At 35.5% G+C, this 17,594-nt stretch overlaps 1 protein-coding gene across 2 annotated transcripts in view; it reads left to right on the top strand.

Moving 5' to 3' along the window:
* PDE6C (phosphodiesterase 6C) overlaps positions 1-17,594 on the top strand; it is a 66,006-nt gene that overhangs the window by 9,077 nt on the left and 39,335 nt on the right. Inside the window, exons 2-10 of one of the 2 annotated variants that reach the window (XM_074231877.1) lie at positions 58-210; positions 1,932-2,021; positions 4,497-4,637; positions 5,828-5,902; positions 7,151-7,215; positions 7,340-7,406; positions 10,743-10,790; positions 14,833-14,982; positions 16,454-16,597. In XM_074231877.1, coding sequence (XP_074087978.1) covers positions 58-210; positions 1,932-2,021; positions 4,497-4,637; positions 5,828-5,902; positions 7,151-7,215; positions 7,340-7,406; positions 10,743-10,790; positions 14,833-14,982; positions 16,454-16,597 — 933 coding nt within the window. The remainder of the gene's footprint in view (positions 1-57; positions 211-1,931; positions 2,022-4,496; positions 4,638-5,827; positions 5,903-7,150; positions 7,216-7,339; positions 7,407-10,742; positions 10,791-14,832; positions 14,983-16,453; positions 16,598-17,594) is intronic. The other variant, XM_074231879.1, reaches the window with a different exon arrangement.

Raw genomic sequence — 17,594 nt, 5'->3', positions numbered from 1 at the left:
AGGGATGGGTTTTTCTGAACTACTTTAATAAATGAATGAATATTTCTTTTATTTCAGAACAGCCATTTTTCTGACTTTCTGGATAAGCAAACTGGTTATACCACTAAGAATATGTTGGCAATGCCTATCATGATGGGCAAGGAGGTCCTCGCTGTCATGATGGCTGTGAACAAAGTCAATGAGCCTGGGTTTACTAAGCAGGATGAAGAGGTAATGGTGGGCATGGGAACAAGAAGTAGGTGCAGGTTCTATTTTTAATGGGAAGGAATTAGAAATGAGATTTTATTCTCATTTGTTTCTTTTTGTTTCAATATGAAAGGATCATAAAGTCAAAGGACTATCAAGCTGTGTATGCCCTTTAATCCAACAATACTACTATTAACTCTGTATCCCAAAGTGATCACAAAAAAGGGGAAAGGACTCATATGAACAAAAATATTTATTACAGCTCTTTTTGTGGTGTTAAAGCATTGGCAATTGAGGGCATGTCCATCAATTGAGGAATGACTGAACAAGTTATGGTATATGAACGTAATGGAATACTACTGAGCTCTTAGAAATAATGAGCTGCAGCAGATCAGAGAGTTAGGACAACCCTAGGAGATCATCTATGGACAATGCTACTCCCATCCAGAGGGAGAAAAACAAAATAAAAAAAAAAACAAAAAAAAATCCCTACCAGAATCTGAATGAATCCTACATTCACTTTTAAAATTTTTTCTCTTATTGATTTCTTTCTTATCTCATGGTTTTTGTTCTTTTCCCTTAATCCTAATTCCTCATACTGAAAATGACTAATCTGTAAACATGTTGAACAGAAATATATCTGTACAATATTCACCTGACTGAGGTGGGGGGTGGGAAGAGAGGGTGGAAGGAAATTATGTAACTTAAAAATATGCATATGCTAGTAGATGAATACAGAAAAACTTTCATAACATGTAATTGGAAAAAAATATTAATTAAGAAATAATGAGGAAGAGGATTTCAGAAAAACCTGTAAAGACTCACTTGAACCAATGCAAAGTGAAGTGAGCAGAACCAGGAGAATATTGCACACTGTAATAGCAACATTATACACTGATCAACTGTCAATGTCTTAGTTCTTCTCAGGAGTACAATTATACAAGAAAATTCCAAAGGATTCATGAGGAAAAATGCTATCCTCCTTGAGAGAAAGACCTGATGGAATCTGAATGCAACTCAAAGAATATTATTTTTTACTTTTAATTTTTTTTTGTTTCTTTGGCAAGGCAATAGGGGTTAAGTGGCTTGCCCAAGGCCACACAGCTAGGCAATTATTAAGTGTCTGAGGTCGAATTGGAATTCAAGTCCTCCTGACTCCAGGGCCAATGCTCTATCCTCTGTGCAACCCAGATGCCCCATTTTCTTTGTTTTTAAAAATTTCTCTGTTTTCTTTCACAACATGACTAATCTGGAATTGCATGATTGCTCATCAAACTGCTTACCATCTCAGAGAGAGGCAATAGAAGGGAGAGTGAGAAAGAATTTGGAACTCAAAATTAAAAAAAAAAATCTTACTTAAAAAAAGAAAAAAGGTAAGTAGTGTCTATATAGGGCAGCTGGTTGTTACAGAGGACTCACCTTCATGAGTTAAAAGCTGGCCTCATAAGTTCACTAGCTGTGTGACCCTGAGCAAGTCACTTAATCCTGTTTGCCACAGTTTTCTCATCTGTAAAATAAATTGGAAAAGGAAATTGGAAACCATTCCAAAATCTTTGCCAAGAAAACCCCAAATGGGGCCACAAATAGTTAGACATAAATAGTCTATCTGAATCAGTGGAGGAAGTTTTCACACATGGAGTTAATTGAGCTATATTCCCTATATTGTACTACTTCTCCCTGTCCCCTCCCAAGGGGGAAAAAATATGAATTTAATGGTTAATTACATTTTCTTTTTTTCTTTGTAGGTTTTTTCCAAATACCTCAGTTTTGTTTCTTTTGTTCTAAGGCAGCACCACATGGCATACCTCTACAGTGTTGAATCTAGAAAAGTTCAGGTAAAGGTATAATGAAATCACCAATATATTCTTTTGCTAACAATTCTGAGGAATGTATACTAGGGTCAATGAGTCTTAATTCCTCCAGAATTCCAAAGATAAGCCAAGTCTCATTTAAGCACAGGTATTATAGCTAAGATTCCTGGAAGTCTTACCTGTGTGGTAAATATAAGGAGGAATCTCTTTACTCCTCCCAGACTTGGCACTGTTGAATGTTCAGGCTGGAGGTCTAAAGTCTATCCTCTTGATTTTTGGGGGAAGAAAGAGAAGTTGTTGAATATAGTCAGTCAAAATACTGAGAAATGTACTGTATACTATGACCGATTTCCTTTGCCTTGGCTTTCAACCCCTGTAATTGAATGTGTGCTAAATTTTTGGTGCTATCTCCTTCGAATTAGTCTCATTCTGGATTATGATGCCAAAACCCAAACAATTTCAGTAGGTACAGTTCTGAGCCTAAAGTTATTTTCCAGTGGAAAAAAAAAAGCAAGGGGAGCATAAGGGAATTCAGAGTCAGTGATTGAAAGTTATTGTGCATTTTTATGTGAACACATGTCAAAGTCTCATCAAGGCAAAAGACAGTTCCAAAGATTGTCATGATTGATCTGAGGCTGTTTCCCATCCCTGGAATACCCATCCTTCTTACATTTATCTCTTAGAATACCTACTTTCATTCAAAGCTTAGCTCAAATGCTACTACTTACATGTAGAAGCCTTTCCTGAACCCCCAGCAGCTAGGATCTCTCCCATCCCTTGATATGTATTTATTTTGTACATCCTTTGTATACATATATATATATATATATATATATATATATATATATATATATATATTTCTCTCCCAAAAGAATGTAAGTTTCTTGAGAGCAAGGACAATTTTGTTTTTGTCTTTGAACATCCATCATTTAACAAACTGTTTGGAATATAGCAGGTGCTTAATAAATACTTCTTTCTAAAAAACAAAACAAACTGACAGCCTTTCTGGAAAATGATATCTGGAACCCAAAACAAAATACTCCAGATGATATCTGATCTGGGTAGAATATAGTTGGTCTGTTATCAAATGAAATGATATAGGGAAATTGTTTTACAAACTTTGAAGGACTATATAAATGTTAGATATAATTATTAATATTGTTATTATCTCCAAGTCCTTAACATTATGCCTCTTTTAATGTATTCCTTTTGTACAACTTTTTTGTTTACAAATATAATACTATTGGCTCATATTAAATTTTCAATCCACTAAAATTCTCAGATCTTTTTCAAATTGCTATTGTTTTCCTTCTTTTTTGTGTACTTAGAAAATTGATTTTTTGAACCCAAGTGCTCAAAATTTTACATTCATACCTATTAAAATATTTTTATTAGGGTAGACATGATGCTCAATTCTGTCAATTTTTTAATCTCATTTAGTTCTTAAGTATATTAGCAAACTCAGCACTTTTTCTTGTGCAAACAAACATGTCATTTATGCCTTTATCTAAATCATGAAAAAAAATGGTAGATTGCATATGACCAAAGCACAGATTTCTGAGATCTTTTATTAGAGACTTCTTTTCAAGTTGATATCAAATCATTAATAACTATTCTTTGGGTTCATCCATTCAACTGGTTCTGAATCTTCCTAATTATAATACCATCCTGTCCACCATTCTCCCTATTTTCCACAAGAATAGGATGAGAGACTTTGTCAAATACTTTACTAAAATATAGGTAAACTCATATCTGCAGCATTCTCCTATCTACTTATAGTATGTATCTTGATCAAAAAAGCAAACAAGGTTTGCTGATGTGACCTATTCTTGATGAAATCATGATGGCCATTTGTAATCACTATTTCCTTGTGGGGAGAGGGGCAGGGTATGTGTGGCTAAGTGTAAAGCACCTACACTTAGAAACATCAGGCATGGAGTCAGAAAGACTTGAGTTCAAATTTGACCTCAGATGCTTACTAGGTTACTAATTCAACCTGCCCTTATCTTATCTCATCTACCATATTCAGAAAGTTATACAATCAAGTTTTTCCTAGGTTACAATTCTTTTGTCTTTCTTAGGTTTTTTTTTTTTGCAAGGCAAAAATGGGGTTAAGTGGCTTGCCCAAGGACACACAGCTAGGTAATTATTAAGTGTCTGAGGTGGGATTTGAACTCAGGTACTCCTGACTCCAGGGCCGGTGCTCTATCCACTGTGTCACCTAGCCACCCCCAGGTTACAATTCTGCATGTTAGAATACTGCATCATCTTCTTTGTCCCTATTGGCCAATTCATGAAGGATATCCTTTCAGTATATTTTCAGTTATGCACTCTCACTTCTACTTGAGGGAGAATTGGGTACATTAGGAGCTTGTTGAATATATATTCATAAAATATCAGCAAAAGTATTTTGTTTCCTTGATGTGAATATTCTATTCTTTCTAATGTTTTATCTAAAGATTATATATATTTCCCTTTTTTTCTTGTAACTATTCGCAGGTCCTTTTATGGTCAGCCAACAAAGTATTTGAAGAACTTACAGATATTGAAAGACAATTTCACAAAGCCCTATATACCATTAGAGCCTATTTGAACTGTGAAAGATACTCCATCGGCTTACTGGATATGACCAAAGAAAAGGTCTTCATCATTCCATTGATTTTTTTCCCCCACCTACAGTCTCCTGTGAATCACATACTTGTCATAGAAAATGCAATTAACTTAATGATTCACTTGAACTATTTAAATAATTAACTAAAAATAGATAGTACCTGTCTCAGATGAAATTGCAGCTCTTAGCTTTGTGTTAAAAAAATGAAAAATAGAATCTGTAAGAGTGTTTACCACTTTTGGTGAAGTATAAAGAGCTTGTTACTCATCTATTTTCAATCCATAATTACTAAATTCCATATCTGCTGAGAGAAATTAATATTATACTATTATATTAATAACTAAGTGTTAATTTGTAATGTACTCTTTCCCTTTACTTTCTTGTTAAACCCCAACTTCTAAAAAAGTCAGTCAGTCTCTGAAAGACAAGGTTGAATGATGAGACTACTTTTTAAATAGGTTGGGGGATACTCTACCTAACTGGGAAACCTAATTTCTATTTAAAATGTAAACAGAATGCAGTCTGGACAAATCTTTGCCAGGAGAAAGAACACCCAGTCCTTGATCCCTTTAAACTGATGAAGAAGAAAATGAGTTAGAGGTCCTGATGGAAACGGCTTCCCCAGCCCAAATGCCTTGTTTATTGAGTCTCATGATCAAGCCACTTTCTCAGCAGGAAGAAGTGAAGACTTTTGGCCCCCTTCCTTAATTAATAAATTGATTTCATTCATTATACTACTGAAAACCAACACTTTTTCTTAATGCCCTTGATGTTTCTCCTTCATTTTCAAAGACAATGACATCAGAGAGGTGATGCCTTGACATGCATATGAATTGGATTTGAGTGAGAAGGGGCTGTGTTAAACCACCAGACTCACTTTCTCCTCCAGAGCCAGATATGAATCAGGGTCAGCTCCAGTTGTCAGAAGCAAAGAGGTGTGGTAGTATAGAAAAAACTCTACCCTGAATTCTAATCATAGTTCTGTTAATTAGCTAGCTGTGTGACCCTAAGAAAGTAATTCAACCTCTTTTCCCATTTCTTCATCTATAAAGTGAAGGTGTTCTACTTGATGACCTCTAAAATAATCTAGACAAGACTGTGTCTATGAATAAGGAATACAAATGAAATATACTGAATTAAACAACCACAAAGATGTATCTAGAGTAGATTGATTTGTGAAATATTTTATTCAGTAACATTCATATCTAATTGTCTGTAGGAGTTCTATGATGAATGGTCAATCAAGCTTGGAGAAGCAGAACCTTACAAAGGTCCGAAGACACCAGATGGCAGAGTAAGTTCTAACAAAGATTTTTCTTGGCTCATTCCATATTGTACCAGGTAGAAGAAAATCCTGGGTCTTAGATCCATTTTCAGGAGTAGGCTCCTTTTAAACACATATTGGGAGAGAGGTTCATCCATCCATCCCTCCCTCCATCCCTCCATCCATCCATCCATCTATTCATCCATTCCACAAAAAATAATAAATAAAAAAACAGGGTATAAAATCCTGTGCTAGATTCTAAGGATGGTATACCATGGGGTCTAATGTCCTAAAATTGGAACTGCTGCTTCTGATTTATTACTTCACAAAGATACCATCCATGCTTGGGGTCATGCTCTACTCCTAGCCATCTTTCTTTTCAACCTTAATAGCCATCTTGTAAGCTTCCCTCATTCCCCAGTTCAGTTCGACAGTCATTCAAATTCATCTTCAATTTCCTTCCTCACCTTCTTCTAATTCTAAAATATCCTATGGTTCTCAGAACACTAGGAAAAACTTGAATTTCACACCAATTTATTCATCTCAATCATTGTTCCTAGAAGGGTTATGTTGTTCCGTTTCTCCCCTTCCATGACCTAAATCACCATTACTGTAAGTTTCAAGACTAAAATGCCCTTCCTGGAATACCTCTCCCATATATATATATACTCTCTCTTTCTATTAGAATGAAAACTCCTTGAGGGTTCCTTTTATTTATATTTCCAGTATTAATTTATATCTCCAGTACTTAGCACAGTATTTGGCATTGTATTTAATAAATGCTTTTTCATTCATTCATTCATTCATTCATTCATTCGTCAAGACAGATTCTATGGCACTTTATTTTACAAATGGGAAAATAAAATTCTCACTGAAAACTGAGCTAGAGATGACTTCAGATGTAAATCCCTAAGAGGCTATTTCTACATAATTTAAAGCAAAAAGTTTGGGGGTGGGGGGAGGAAGGATTAAATCTGGTAATATGATGAAAGAATTTACAGTCACTTTACTCCTCCCCTCAAAAAAAGTACACAAAAATGTGACCAAAATTCAACTTTTTTAAACAACCAAATTTGATTAAAAAAAATTTATTGTGTAACAAAATAGGCAGTGACCTATGCTTAGTTTTACTACAATCTTAATCTTTGAAGCAGACATTCTATCAGGAAGAAAAGAATTTTAGGGAACAGGGTTGGTAGAGAAGACGCTAAACTATAGTTCCTCCCAAGGAGACCTCTGTTCATTCTGACTCATTCTTAATCTGTCTCTTTTATTTAGGAAATTATCTTTTATAAGATTATTGATTATATTCTACATGGAAAAGAAGAGATCAAAGTCATACAGTGAGTTTTCTTATGAATGAGATTGCTGTATGAATAGCATATGATCTTTATCTCATGTGTACTAATAGATTTCATATGGCTTTTATTTGTCTGTCCCATAATTTCTTTTTTTTTAAATTTAAAGGATGCCTCCTGCAGACCACTGGTCTCTTGTTAGTGGGTTGCCAACATATGTTGCTGAACATGGATTTGTAAGTTTTTCTGCAATTATCATTTATCAAACTGTAGATATCAGCTGATCTTAGCTCAAAGATTGAAAATAATACAAAAATTGAAAATAAAGGACAGACCCTTCTTTCAACTTTGATACAAAAAGAAACATAGGTCATAGAGCTACTTAAAGACTTCTAAATAGCCAAAGGGATATCTCACAGTCAAGCTTAGAACGTAAGTTTTTGGACTTTAAAGTCCAAAAGGACTCTTTCCATTACATTGTAATGTTCTATAAATATCCTCATTATATTGTTCTTTTAAAAAATGTTTATTTTTATTGATTTCTTTTGTTTTTCTGACATCTTTATTTTCCAATTGATCTCCCTTCCTTATATGAATAAGCAATCCCAAATATTAAATATATGTGCAAATGCACACATATTTATATATATGTAAAATATGTATAGATATATTTTAAATAATTTAGCAAAGTCATCACATTCTTCATGTCTGATAATGTGTGCTCTGTTCCACACTCATAGTCCCCTACCTCTGCAAAGATGAGTAGGGAAAGACACTTTCTCATTTCTTCTCTTGGGCTGAACTTGGTCTTCATAATTATATAGCATTCAGTTTCAGGTTTTTCTTCTTTTTTATAGTCTTCTTCTATAATTTCAGTGTTCCTTTTTATTCCTTTTTCCCTCCCATACTGAATACTCATGAATTACCAAATTTATTATCTGTTTCATGTCCTCAACAAGGCATGGCCAATGAAAGATAAACCCTCAATTTTCTTCTTTACTTTCTTCTAGTTATAAAATTCTTTGATACTCTGAGCACTGGAGGAAAGCTGAAATCTGCACCAATTTCTTCCATGTTAAACACCTCCTTTTCCACAACTATGCTGACTACTGCCAAATGGTATCAGAGCTCATTCATCATAATATAACCCTCCCTTGCTTATTTAGAATTGAAGAAGTTGGAAGTCATATGATCCAATACTATTGTTTTATTAACAAGCAAACAAACAATACCTCAGAGAAATGAAATGTGTTGTCCAAGGACACTCAACGATTTGGAGAACCCAGATCTCCTGTCCTGTCTGTTATTCCTCACTTAGCTTTTTAAGGATACATTGTTTCTTCTCATCTTCTAATGTCTTGCTTAATATAATACCCAAAATCTGTCTGCTCTTGTCATAGTCCTATTTCTGCTGATTCCTGTCTTCCTGGCTTCTGACTCCCCATTCATCAACATCATAGTCTGTCCATTCTCAACAGAAGGTCACCAGAGTCAGATTTTTTTCTTCCAGTTACCGTGGATTCTCTTCTTTTCACAGTCTGACACCTGAAGTGGGTTTTTGCTGTGTTTACTTGCATAATTTCTTCTTTTCCTCTAACATTTTCTCTACACCTTTGGCAGCCTCCATTAAGTTTTGGCCACCTGGGTTGAGAGTTCCAATGACTCATAATGACTCATGGAGATTTACAAAGCAGTCAGTGTGATTCTATTTAGAATCTAGACCTTGTGATATTTTTCTTCTGTGGCTAATTTTTCTATGCTTGGAGTGTAGTTTTAATAGACTATTAAAGGAAGGAAGAAAGGAAAAGAGGCAGGGATGGGAAAGGGAAGAGAAGGGGAGAAAAGGGAGAGGCAAGCAGAGAAAGGAAAGGAGAAGAAAAAAGAGGAATAGAGAGGAAAAAAGGAGAAGAGAAGGGAGAGAGAAAAAGAAGAGCATGAAGAGGGAAAGGAAAAGAAGAAAAAGGGAAGAAAGGAGGTAAAAGCAAAGGAGAAAGGAAGAGAAAGGGCAAAATGAAGAGAGGTGAAGGAAGGTAAGGGAAAGAGGAAAGATTAAAAGGGGAAAATGGGGGAGAGCAAGGAAGAAGAGAAGGAAAGAGAGGTGAAGAAAAAGGGGAGGGGAAGATAGGAGAGCTAGACTGAGGAAGTGGGAGGGTAGAAGCACAAAGTAGAGGAATGAGTGGAGCCAGAGAGAGGAGAGGAGGAAAGGAAATTTGCAAGTAATTATGGACTCCAAGCTGAGTAACAGCTCTATTATCTGCTATTTGGAAACCAAAAATAGCTGTTAATGGAATGTCATCTTGTGCATACATTTAAATATAAATATATCTGATGTTCTGAGAATTCACAACATTTAAAATAATGAAGTCACTCTGTGAAAACCTAATTCAGAAGGAGCTGGAAAACTGTCTAGTTTCCTAGTAGGGTCATCCCCTCCTCTTTCCTTAATCCCACTCTGTATTGCCAATACAGTCTCTAGCATCCTCTAATACAAACCACCAGTCTAAGCAAGATTTCACACACACACACACACACACACACACACACACACACACACACACACACACACACACACTGCATCCCTATCTTACTGGAAGAGGAGAAATAAAATGCTTTAGTTTCAAATGATTTATAAATCAGGTTGCATAAGGAAGTATGGGTCAACAGAAATAACTAAATCAACAAATGACAAGCAAAATAAATGTTAATATTAATAAGAAGTTGATGAATATTTTCTTTCCTTTTTTTGAGGGGGGTTGCAAGGCAATGGGTTTAAGTGACTTGACCAAGGTCACACAGCTAGGTAATTATTAAGGGTCTGAAGTCAAAATTGAACTTGGGTCCTCCTGACTCCAGGGCCAGTGCTCTATCCACTGCACTACCTAGCTGACTGTTTTCTATAGATAAGCTGCTATTTGAAAAATCTGCCTGGTTCATTAAGAATTGACTCCATATGTACTCTAAAAGAAAATGACTGGGCTTTAGTTTTCACATAACTGGGTAGGTTCAAATGATTCATGACATGATATTAATAATTTTGTTTTGTCACATCAAAGACCTACAAAATACCCCCATAAAACAGTAACATAAATCCCATAATATTGGTTCTATTAGTGCATATCATTTCTATGCTGTAGAAATTGGTAACTGACCAATTATTAAAATAGTGTTATAATTTTGAAAGTAATTATACTATAAAATTTACTATCTTCAATTTTTAAAAGTTGTCTTATGTACCATGTTGGTTTCCCCTTCTGTTTGAATTTGATTCTTCTTTCACAAAATGATTAACATGTATCTCTGTTTAGTATAATTATACACATAAAACCTATCTTAGATCACTTTTGGTCAGGGGGAGAGGGGAGGAGGGAGGGAGAAAAATGTAAAACTCAAAACTTTCCAAAAAAAAAGATTGGTGAAAACTACTGTTGCATATTGTTGGAAAAACAAATATATATACATACATACATATACACATATTTAAATAAAAAAGCTAATTGCTGTATTTGATGTAAGTTTTACTGCCTCTTATTTTTTAAGTCCCACTATTTCTGAACACTTTCTTCTTCCTGCAGATTTGTAATATGATGAATGCACCAGCAGATGAATATTTCACATTTCAGGTAAGGCACTATTGAGCTCCATCCTCACCTTTTTTTCTCCCCTCCTTTTCTCCACTTCTATTCCAGGAGACAATAAGACTCAAGTTCTTTTTTAATAAATTATAAGATTAAGAGTTAAAGCTCATCTAGCCCAACCCCCTCCTTTTTACAGATAAGAAAAATGAGACCCAGAAAGAGAAATTCATTTGACAAAGTTTCAATCTTGTTTCTCTTATTCCAAATTGGTACAGATATTTTATTGATTGGTGGCTGGGAGTGACTGGCAGGTTCAGCAATATAAATATTAATTGGTTTAATTTTTGGCAACTGATCAACAAACATTTATGAAACACCCACTTGGAGAAAAACACACAATGAGGATACAAAAGTAGAAATTTGTTTATTCCTTCATTTACTCTAGATACAGATACTTAAGGGGAGGGAAAAGTGGGAAGAAGAGAGAAAGGAGGGAGATAGTTGAGGGGGAAAAAAGTGAGAGGAGAAAAATATACCTTGCTCTTCATTCTGGCACTTGGGAGCCTGCATCCTAGAGAGGGGATGTACCCCTACCACAATACCATCCTTTCCTACTCTCAGTGGCAGAAATATACCTCCTTCATCATGAAATCAGTTCCCTCTGATAATTCTTTGGTGGCATTCAAGCTGCTTAGATTTTGTTGTGTTTATTGAACTTCTCTGTTGTCAAATTTCTCACCCCCACACCCCAAAATATGACTTCCATTGACTGATGCTATGCCCTTTCATGCTACTACTCATCATCTTGCTTTCCTTAGGACAACTCCCCTATTTGGGACCTCACTATACATCCAGGACAGTCTTGGAATGCTAATTCTTACAGTACCTCCCTCCCCAATTTTCCCCCTTTTTTTTCTATCATCATTCTTGGAGATAGACATAACCTTAGGCACTCATTCCAACTTTCCCCCTCCTCAACAACATCCTACATCACAATCATGGATCTAGTGACATCTCTCAACTTAGATTCCTCCTTTCTCCCCTCTCTGACATCAGTGCCCTACTTCTGCCTACTGGGTCTATTGGAGGTATGATTGGCACTGATGTTGGGACATGTTTTTCTGGGACTTATCCCTTTATGTTTAATAAGCTTCTGGCTAAAGCTAGAAGATCCATTCCCAGTTAGAATCAAGGACTAACTTAGGACTTGCCTACTACAAATCTGGAACATTCAGGAAGTTTAATTTTCATACACTTATGAACTCACAGACACATATACAGACATACATACCACTTCAGCCCTTGTCTATATATATATGGTAAAAATACAGTGTGCATGAATAAAATAATGTTCCTATGGCAAAATTTGGCTATGTCACGCTTATGCTCAGATATCTCCAATGGTTCTCTATTGCCTCTAGGATAAAATATAATCTTCTCAGACTAGAATATAGTATCTTCCACAACCTATCTTTCCAATCTAGTTTTATATTATTGTTGTTCATTTAATCTATGCCACAACCACTCTGGATGATGAGTTGTTATCTGGACATAATACATATATATAAAATTGTTCTATGACTTTAACAAGCAACAAATAAAATAAAGATTTCTAAATATATATTAAAACAGGAAAAGAATATTATACATAAAACTCCAAATACAGCTTGCTTCTCTTTTTCTTTTCTTCTATACTATATAGATTTTATTTTTTTGTTTTGTTTTTTTTAGATTTTGGCAAGGCAAATGGGGTTAAGTGGCTTGCCCAAGGCTACACAGCTAGGTAATTATTAAGTGTCTGAGACCAGATTTGAACCCAGGTACTCCTGACTCCAGGGCCGGTGCTTTATCCACTGCGCCACCTAGCCGCCCCTACTATATAGATTTAAAATATATATATGTATATATATATATATATATATTTATACTATAGAGAGACTTTTAGAGAGATATATAAAATATATAGAGATAACATATAACATAATATATAGATATATACTTATATTGACCAAAATATAAAAAGGACAAGGGCTCCAGTTGCATCTAGGGCTATGGCCAGTTGTCTTGACCTATGTGTAGCCATTGTACTCCAATGACTTTGCTGGATAAAGTAAGGCTGATGACTTTGCATAGCTCTGCTTCACTTAAATCTGATTCACTTGCAAGTGAAAACCTTGCCCTCTTGATACAAAAGATAACAATAACATAACTTAATATAATAATAATATAATAATATATATATAATATATAATAACTTATATAACAATATAGAGAGACATAACTTATAAAGATATCACTTATGTAACAATATGGAGACATGTAACTTATATGAGTATGGCAAATAATATATAGATTTAGTACATAAAATATAACCTATAAAAAGACATATAACTTGCCATATATAGAGACATATTCCTTTCAAAGCTATCCTCCCATACAGTTCACTTAAAGCATTTCTCCCCCCCCCCCATTCCCAGAATTCCTTCTTCCCTTATCGTTGCCTCTCAGAATCTTTGTCTTCTTCCCCATCTCAGTTCTGGTACTTATCCTCCAACAAGCCTTTCCCGTTCTCCCAATTTTTAATGCTTTCTCTCTCTCTCTCTCTCTCTCTCTCTCTCTCTCTCTCTCTCTCTCTCTCTATTTTTTTGAATTTTTTTATTTGTATATTCTGTATCACCCTTTAGAATGGAAGCTTTTTGAGGACAGAGACTTTCATTTTTTTCTTTTTCCTTATTGCCTAGCCCAGTGTCTTGCACATCATACAGTCTTAATAAATGTTTGCTGAGTTGATTTTGAATATGCATTGCTTTCTTTATTTATGTTTTTTTCTATTTTTTCAGTTTTTGCAAGGCAATGGGGTTAAAGTGACTTGCCCAAGGTCACACAGCTAGGTAATTATTATTAAATGTCTGAGGCCAGAATTGAACTGAGGTTCTCCTGATTCCAGGGCCGGTGTTCTATCCACCGTGCCACTTAGCTGCCTCTTATGCATTACTTTCTTAACAAAAAAAGCAAAGCTTCAGTGGTCAGGCCAATCAAAGAACCATGCATGTCTATACATCCACACATGCTTGCATTGATGTTTGTTCAGTTCCAGGGAAAGCAACTAACTAGTCCATGTGCTAATCTACTTGCTTAATCATATGGAAAGCATGAAAACACCAATTGGAGGATAGGGTTATAGCTTTTTCCTTGCAACCAAAGCTTGCCTGGGGCCATGGTCATGGGCAGGACAAATGAGTAGAATCATTTCTTTTGGAACTTAGAGAACACAAAGGAGGGAGAATCAGATTTCCTAAATGTATGTGAACCTAAAGAGAATTGATCAAATCATTCAATGGATATTTATTCATAGATATTCAGCACAATGTACTATACTAAATGCTGGGAAAATCTGAAATTTAGATAAAATAAAGTTCTGCTTATGAATTGATAGAAGAGAATCTTAGAATCATTTCTTTTCAAAACTAGAAGGCATCATCACCAAAAGAGTTAGTAACAACTGTTACTAGTAGGATATTATCACTATTTTATAAATGCAGAAACTGAGCACAGAAAAGTTATAATTTTTCCAAGTTCACACAGCCAGTATATGTCTAAGATAAGATTTGAACTCAGCTCTTTCTGATTCCCAAGTCCAACATCCTATCTACTACTCCAGGTGACTGTTTTGGCTAATCAAGTTTCCTTATTTTACATATGAGGAAACTGAAGCCCAGAGAAGTCATTTGTAGCAAAGCTTGGGGCTAGAATTCTTGATGGTCAGTCCAGTGGGGTTATGGGAGGGGCTGGGAATCCAGGAGCTAGCCCCATATCTATCAGGTTTATTCTCACTGAATGGAAATTCTTGCTCTTGAGTATTGTCACATTTTATGAACAGCAAGGAATAGACTATTGGGTTCTTTGAAGCATTGGACATATTTATTTCTAGTGTCTGATAGTGTCTGCCCACAGTGGCAGCTTCTTATTCAAAGAAAGGACCTGGTCTCTCCCAAAACACCATTTTCAGGCCTTCAGGACAGGGTCACAGCTATCCCTTCTCGACTCTGACTGTCAATAAATGACCACAGTTCTTTATCCTTTATAGAAAGGACCCGTGGATGAAACAGGCTGGATCATTCAAAATGTCCTCTCCCTGCCCATAGTCAACAAGAAGGAAGATATTGTGGGAGTCGTGACGTTTTACAATCGAAAAGACGCAAAGCCCTTTGATGAATATGATGAGCAAATCACTGAGGTGAGTTTCATGAATGTAGGATAAATGTCTAATTATTGCTTTCCTGTGCTTGTATTTCCTTTGAAAGCTTCATTATGTAGTGATTCACGAGTGCTCAAAATAACTACCTCCCCAAATTGCTACTTTTCTATCCAACCCATGGTACATTTTTAGTCAGAATTTAAAATGTGGACTTGCCAGGATGTTTCCTCAAATTAGGTAATGGAGAGAAGATAGTTCTACCTCCTGTTGTGAGGTGGGTAGCTGAACTTCTGGCTGTTTTATGCAACTCATTCTATTCTCTCTTATTTCATTCTCTCTCCTATAGTCCCATTATCATCCTATTTTCCAACTCTCATTTTCTCATTTTTAAGAGAATTGTTGGACCTGGAACAAATTACATCACTTACCTCATCTGCTCAAAGAGAGGGTTGGACTGAAATACCCCTAAGGACCTTTTCAGATTTAGATACTTGATCCCATAATCCTGTGATGCTTCCGCCTCCCCTTTACTGCCCTTTTTTTTTCTTACCTCCATCTGAGGCTCTGTTTCACCTTACTGGTCATAGACATTATTAACACCTGTAGTAAAATTCCCCTAGGATTTAGCTATTTAACAATTAGCAGTAGAATGTCACCTTCCTAAGGGTTATTTCATTTGTATGTTCTCAGTACAGTGCTTTTCATATAATGATCCCTTATTAAATATTTGGTCAATTGAATCTGTATCTTATATTCCAAATCATGTTATTAAAAGCTGACATAAAGTAAATTATCTTTCAGAAGAGTGGATGAAAATTCCTTTGTAGCTTTCACATTCACTATATTATGATATTACCATTGAGGGCAATCTTAGGCAGAGTAATAGATAAATATAACTCTCCAGGTCTTCCCCTATATACTCCTAATCTTCCCTAACAACATTGTCCTTAGATTCTTTTTTCATTCAGGTTTATATCACTTTTATCTCTCCTTCTCGAAGTATTTTTAGTCTAACACGGATCAAACCCTAAAATAAAGGCAACTATTGCTCAGTATTAATGGTGGAACTTCAGGCAGCAACTAGTAGGTAGAAAAAAATTTGGAGGTGGAAATATACCACTTTAGTCATAGAGTCTATCGAATAATAATAGATAGCATTTATATAGCCCTTGAAATTTGCTACATGCTTTAAGAATGTTATCTATCTATCCTTAGAAGTAGAACCTGAAATAGGGTCACACAAAATTATCTAAGGCTGGATTTGAATTCAGCTCTTCCTGTTCTAGGCTTGGTGCTCTATATCCACTGTCCCACCCAATTACCTCTGATCTGCAATCAAGACTGACCCTAATTGCTATCATAATTATTAGTATTGTTCTTACTTGATCAAAGCAAGAATCTAGAAGGTTGAGAATGAGGACATTGACTGACAAGAAGCTACAAAGTTTTTCATACCCAAATCACTATTTCTAGTTACCTTCAAGAAGCAGACTATTTTCTCTTATTTCAGATTCTCACACAGTTTCTTGGTTGGTCTCTTTTAAATACTGACACCTATGATAAAATGAATAAACTTGAAAATAGAAAGGACATCGCTTATGAAATGCTCATGTACCAGACCAAAGCTACTGCTGGTGAAATTGAGTCTATTTTGGTAAGTGTATAGTTTAACTTTCCAGACAGTTAACTACCTACCTATTTTCTTTGGAATTCCCCCAAGTTACTTAGAATTGAGGTGTGGTTAACTCATGTTGGAGTGGGAAACAACATGCATTTTGTGAGTTGTGATTTTGCTCCTACCGAGAGGCCATGAAAGGGAGGAAGACTAGCTAATCTGACCAATCTAAGAATTACCACAGATAAGATTTCTATATGATAAATTCTTCAGCCCACCCAGAATTTCTAAAATGGAATTTCATTAAACACAGTGAAATATTATATTCTCACACTTCAGGAGCAGATCAAACAAAGCAGTGCCTGGGCTCATTGAAGTTCATTGATGAGTAAAAAGAATTGTCCCTTATAGAGGAACTTTCATGCCCAGACCACCTCTAACCCTTCACTCTTCCCAGTTCATGGATCAGAGGAAGAAGAGAGTATTGGAGCTAGAAGAGACCTTTTCTGTTCAATCTGCTCATTCTACAGAGAGGGAAGTGACTAGTTAGCAAGTCATCATGCTTTCTGCATAAATACCAATAGTTAAAACATATGAGATAGTTCAAAAGCATGGATGCTAGGAATAACCACCCTACTTAGGGTTTAAAATGGTATGGATTTTTTTAATTAGCTAGAAAACATTTGCATATATAGTAGTTGAGCTAAAAAATAATTATTTTAAATAATTGACCTTTGGCTAGAGACTTAAAATCTCTGGACCTCACCTAAATCTCTGATTTTATCATATGAATTATTCCATGGAATAATGGATAGAATGTCAGACTTGCAAAAGATCTGGGTAGAAATTACATCTTCTGTGATCATGGGCAAATCATTTAATCTCTCTAAACCTCAGACAACTCTGAGACTGATCCATTGAGTCATGTAAATCAATCATGTCAAAACAACTATTAAGAGCCTACTGTATGTTGGGGACATCACTGTACTCTCAACTGATATTCTTTTACAGAGTTGTCTTGGATAGAATGTGTGGT

This window comes from Macrotis lagotis, chromosome 4 (genome assembly GCF_037893015.1).
Source record: "Macrotis lagotis isolate mMagLag1 chromosome 4, bilby.v1.9.chrom.fasta, whole genome shotgun sequence".
NCBI lineage: Eukaryota > Metazoa > Chordata > Mammalia > Peramelemorphia > Peramelidae > Macrotis > Macrotis lagotis.
The sequence above is the reverse complement of the archived record's forward strand: the minus strand, read 5'-3'. Positions and strand labels throughout refer to the sequence as shown.